General features: G+C 34.8%; 1 protein-coding gene across 1 annotated transcript; it reads right to left on the bottom strand.

Annotated features, from left to right (window-relative positions):
* Positions 1-256: 256 nt before the first annotated feature.
* On the bottom strand, positions 257-5,096 carry PGO_051820 (protein kinase domain containing protein; the record flags this gene model as incomplete). Its single annotated transcript, XM_028686560.1, has 2 exons — positions 257-1,339; positions 1,470-5,096. The coding sequence occupies 2 exons, from the start codon at positions 5,094-5,096 to the stop codon at positions 257-259; spliced, it is 4,710 nt and encodes a 1,569-aa protein (XP_028542361.1).
* Positions 5,097-6,102: the final 1,006 nt, after the last annotated feature.

The raw sequence follows: 6,102 nt of genomic DNA, 5'->3' as shown, positions 1-6,102 counted from the left end.
GATATCGATATTCCTTGTTTATATAACAAGCCAAATTTCATCGTATTGACTTATCCCCCTCCACCTCATAAAGGTTATATTTGTCCTTTTTCTCTTGGTTATTAGTGGGATTACAGCTTATTTCTTCAAAATAAAGAATTTATATTTATGGACAAATCTCATAAAACATATGAAATCTGTCAAACCAGTTTAAGAGTAATGCAAATTTCTTTTTTTTGTAGAAAAAAAAAAAAAAAAAAAAAATCACCTTATATGCTTATGTTTTCTTTTTCTTTCCCTCTTTAATATTTTCTGTATCTAATTTGTGTTTTTTCTGTTCCTTCACAGGGTGTTCAGAGTTTTTGTTTGTGTTGTCTTTGGTTCTTTTCTTATCTTGTTCCGTCTCCTTTTCTTTTCCTTTTTCTTTTCCCTTTTCTCTGTCCCTTTCTCTGTCCCTTTCTCTTTCCCTGTCTCTGTCCCTTTCTCTTTCCCTGTCTCTGTCCCTGTCTCTGTCCCAGTCTCTGCCTCTTTCCCTGTCCCTGTCCCTGTCCCTGTCCCTATCCCAGTCTCTGCCCCTTTCCCTGTCCCAATCTCTCTCCCTATACCAATCCCTACTCCTAAACCTTTCCACTTCACGCTCTGTTTCTCTTCTCTTAACTCGCTCCCATTCTTTTTCCCGTTCTTTATCTCTTTTTCTTTCTCTCTCTCTTTCTCTCTCTCTTTCCATTTCTCTTTCCATATCTCTATAGTCTCTCTTATACCGTTCCCTTTCCCTACTTCTCTCGTATCTGTTACCTCCACCTCTGCTTCTCTCGTATCTACTAGCGCCCCCTCTACTTCTATCCACCCCCATACTGTAATTATGAGCTGGATAATCATTTCGTCGGATTGACGAACGCTTGTTCTTTTTTGAATCTTCCTCTCCCTTCAATCGATTATCACTTCCATGTCTATCATCGCGATGTTCTTGACTTTGACCATGCCCTCCTTCCCCTTCTCCATCATCCTTATGATATTCCTTGTATTTAGAATTATTTTTTTTTTTTTTTTCCTTTGCATCTACTACTTTTCCAGTGTCATTTAAAGTAGGTTTCTCTTTTTCATCAAATGGATATAAATTTTCAGACTTTTTCAAAACATCTCCCAGTTGTCCACAATCACTAATCTCTATCCTATTTCTATGTGTTAATATATTTCGATTATCTCTAAATGGGTGCTCATTTGTTTTTCTCTTCTCTTTGTCGTTAGTCAAATGTTCTCTTTCTCTTTCAGTCTCCTTTATGGTTTGAAAATTTTCTGTATTCTCTTTCAGGGGAATTACTTCTTCCCTTGGGTTCTTTTTCTCTTTGATTTTGGTTCTCTCTTCTGTGTGTGTGCGGAAAAAATAGGAAGATAAAAAAATGGGGAAATAAAAAAATAAGAAGATAAAAAAATGGAAAGTTAAAAAAATGGGAAGTTAAATGGGAAGATAAAAAAAGGGCCAAGTGCACTCGGTATGTGTATATATATGTACTCTTATTAATGCACACAAACAAAAAAGAAAACATATAATGTGTACTTCTACGCATAGCATAAAAATTACCTGCCACCGATTGGTCAGGTAGATGAAGTTCTTGATTTCCATCTACGGGAAGAACGGATCTCATGAGGATCTCTCCATATTTGCTATAAATAAGAGCTCTTCTATAATTTCCTACATTTAAAAATCTAAAATTTTCTTGAATTTTTCTATAGTTCAATTTGGGTATATCTCTCTTTTTGTAATTTTTTGTCATAAAACTATGAGCAGCTTTTATATTATTTCGCTCATGTATTTTTTCTGGCATTGGATTTGTTTTAAACCATGGATGATGGAGAGCCTCAAAAGCTGAAATTCTTTCAAAAGGTTCCCATTTGAGAAACTTTTTTAAAAGATCTAAACCCAAATCTCCTACTCCTGGTATGCTTCGAATTGTATTTTCTACTTCTATTTTTTTATTCTGGTTTATTTTATTTACATTATTTGGATGTACTGGATTCACTGTCAATACATTCCAGAAAGGTAAATTTTTTAAAAATTTTATTTCCTTATTATTTGGGACACCAATTTTATTTACTATTATTTTTAAAATATCTGTTTCATTATCAGCTGAAAAAATAGGGTTACTTGTTATTAATTCTGCTAATACACATCCGCAACTCCACATATCCACAGAAGAGGAGTAATAATTTGAACCCAGTAAAAGTTCTGGTGGTCTATACCACAGTGTAATAACTCGGTTCGTCATATTCGACGGGATTATATTAGAATGGAATCTCGCTAGTCCAAAATCAGCTAGCTTTAAAATACCATTTTTATCTATTAACAAATTGGCTATTTTCACATCTCGATGTATTATGCTATTCTTATGACAATAATCTAACGCTTTCAACAACTGCAAAAAAATGTGCTTCACTTCCCCTATGGTGAATAAATTCCCGTTTTTGTATCTCTCCCTCTGGATTCTCTCATCTCTCAGAAGTTCACTGTACCCTGATAAATCAAACGGCACATACTCGAACACCATCCAAATGGAAGCGACTGTTTCACCTTTCTTGTGGAAAGAGGGCTGGGATGACGACCCAGAATCAGAATCCGATTCAGAATCAGAAGAGGAGGAGCTGCTACCACTGGATGAGGTGGATTCTTCGCCTGCCGATGAAGCAATATCGGCACAAGCTACAGAGAATCTAGGTTCCTCAGGAGACACAGCTGGGGATACTGATTTTGCAAATGACGTGCGAGAAGATGATCTCCTTAACATGCTGTGACAAAGTCTCGAAAAAATCCTATCTTTTTTTCTCTTTAACCCTTTTTGCTGTTGATTCGGTTGCTGCTTCTCAAGCTGCTGTAGGGGTGGCGTGCTAAAGGCACAATGTGACATGGGGAAATCATCACTAACGGGCAATTTTGTGTAAACGACACCTATCAATTCAACAATATTTTCATGCTTCAATGAATTTAAAATAGATATTTCTCTTATATATGTCTTAGCTAAACCTTCTTTACTTCCGCTTATTTTCAATTTTTTTAAAGCCACTCTCTTGTTATTTGTAATGTCCTCAGCCATCCAGACATCTCCATATGCCCCTTGACCCACCTGATGAATTTTAACAAAATTTTTCACCTTCATTTTTATTTCTCCTTTAACTGAATTTATTAAAATTTCATGTATACCTTGGTTATCCTTTCTTATCTCGTTTCTAACACTTCTTGATTTTACCTTTCTCAAAATTTCTTTTTTTATTCGCATGACATCATCTGTGGACCCCTCCCATGAACCCCTTGCATCAACCACGTTTTCCATATTACAAACGTTTCCAATGCTGTACATGCTGCTCATACTGTTCATACTGTTCAGACTATTCAAATTGTTCAGACTGTCCACATTATCAATAATACAGTTCGCATGATCCACCTTATCTAAGCCATTTGTTTCTGTCAAATTCTGCACGTTCAACATGTATGGTGCAAGTAGGGTATTCCTCGTATGAGTGGTATTCAATACACGGAGTTTTCTTTTTGTCACATTGCTACGAATAGCCTTCTTTAAATTGGTTCCCCCGATTGCACCGGTGGGTTTGGCTGCACCGATGGGTTTGGCTGCACCGATGGGGTTTACTGCACCGGTAGAGTTTGCTGCACCGATGGGTTTGGCTGCACCGATGGGGTTTACTGCACCGGTAGAGTTTGCTGCACCGGTGGATTTTGCTGCACCGTTGAATCTTACTGTGTCGGGGGCTTGGATACCCACGGGCATGGTTCCATCCTCCTTCCCGTTTAAACTTAAGAATGTAACTTCTTTTTTCAAGCATCGCTTTTTGCTTGACTTTTCTAGAACAATACTTGTACTATCCCCTTGGCTGTCCTTAATGCCAACAATTCCCTTTATAACAATATCACTTCTACTATTTGACATGTCCAGGTTGTCATCAATATTTTCGCAATTATTCATTTCATTGATGTGGACTGTACTTTCACATTCCAAGACATTGGGCAAGTTGGTCAAATTGGTTACGTTTGCTTCTATATTTGTTTCTATATTTGCTTCTATGGAATTATAACGATTAATGTTCTCACTTTGATTAACCTCTGCAGCGTTTTTCCCTTTACAATGGAATGTACTAATTTCTGCTTCACTACCATAATTGGCTTGATCATTCGCCCACCCCCTTAGATTATCAATTTCGTTCCTTTTTTTTTTTTTTTTTTTTTTCAACATATTTACTGTATTAAATGTGTTTACTCTCTTGGCACCTTCTATGTATTCTATTTGTTCATGTCCTTTTTGAATAATTTTTTGCAAAATTTCTTTTATTATATCTCCATATTTACACTTGTTCATGTTATGTAAATCGCTAGTTATGTACATTTCCCATAAGGTGTTCATATTTTTTTTGATACGATAATAACCATTTTGTTTGTATTTGTTCGAGTGTATGCTTTTGAAGAGAATGTTTTGTGGATCTACATTCGGGGGTACTTCTTCCCATGTTGTTAAACTATGTTGAGTTAATTTATCTTGATTTAAAGAACTACGTTTCCATATTTTTTTCTCTTCACAATCACATTTTGTGCAGTGTGACTTGGATAGTCCTACCGCTTGTTCCGATTTTTGTGGAAGAAATGAATATTTTTTTTTTCCCTTTCTTTGGTCTACTCGTTTGAACTTGTCGAAACCGTGTAAATAAGACAAGAATAATTTTTCCTCCTCTTTTTCTCTTAATCTGAATTTCTTTAAATTTTGAAAAACTTCTCTTACATCTTCGTCACGTAAATTGTCTATCACTGATTCGTATCCTTGCCATATCCTTTTTTTTATTTCTTCCTTTTTTAAAGCAAAAAAATCATCAAATAAATTTTTTTTGAATAAGGAAAATTTAGATAAAAAGGATGATGAGATGTCCAATTTTTTTAAAAATTCCTTTTTAATATCTAACTCTAGCGTGTTACTTTCTAAAAAGAAATTTTCTCTACCTGAACAGAAATGCATTCCAGGTCCCCCTCTAAAAATTTCGAGAAACAGATCTTTCCTTCGATCTCTGTTTTTGTGTTTTCTGTTTCGACCCATTCTGTTTTTATCACTATATTTATTCATTTTTTTTTTTTTTTCTTTTTAAAAAGATGATGCGCTCTATTCTATTTTGTAAATGAACGAGGAGTGAAGAGGATCTGGTTTGCATTGCTGTTAATATAAGAACCACATATCACCACATGGACATAAGAATATCATACACATTTTAATGTTAAATGTTTTCTATCAGTTGTGAAAAAAGTGATAAATTTTTTTTCTTTTTTTTTGGGTGGTGGTTGTGGTGATGATGTATTTATAGGAACACATTCGGGAGGTGTGATGGTCACTCCATATATGCAATTTTGAGAAGTGGTGAATTTGTAAATGATTCAAAGAATTCCACATGTATGCACAGTGCACTGTGAAAAAAAAAGGGGGTTTATCCCTGTCTAGCATCCATTGTTATAATGGTGTAAAAGGAAAAGAAAATTCACGTGAAAATTTCACGTTGAAAAATGTTGAAACATTCATTTGGGAGCAAGTGTAAATGATTATTTGGGAACACATACATGCATCCATGCCGTACATATATTCACATATTTCATATTTATATAGCTCTTCCTTTCAAGAAAAAACTCAAACTAGTGACCGCTTGGTTATTTGCCTTCGCTCCCCTTGTAACTGCACATATATATATATATATATATATATATATATATATATGCATATATAACTCCTCCGAGTCTTAAGTAGATACATAAACACTTAGCCAAATTGAGTGTACTCGTCTGCACATATGAATTGTCAACTGGGTTTGAAATAAGCTGAAAATTTTTTTTCGCTACTACTTCCCTGCTTCCCAATCCTTTACCAATTTCTTCAAAGCTCGAACAAGTGGAAAGTCAAAAAAAAAAAAAAATTAAAAAATGAGGAAAAAAAAAAAAAAAAAAAAAAAAATACAAACAAACAGTTGTGTAGTAGTCGAAGAAATGTCAATTAGAACTTCTCTTCTTTTCTCAGAATTGCCAACTGCACTGGTGTGAATTTGATTCTTTTCTTTCCCGTGTTTTTATTTATGTGATTCGAGAAT

This window comes from Plasmodium gonderi, assembly GCF_002157705.1.
Source record: "Plasmodium gonderi DNA, contig: Chr05, whole genome shotgun sequence".
Classification (NCBI taxonomy): Eukaryota; Apicomplexa; class Aconoidasida; order Haemosporida; family Plasmodiidae; genus Plasmodium; species Plasmodium gonderi.
The sequence above is the reverse complement of the archived record's forward strand: the minus strand, read 5'-3'. Positions and strand labels throughout refer to the sequence as shown.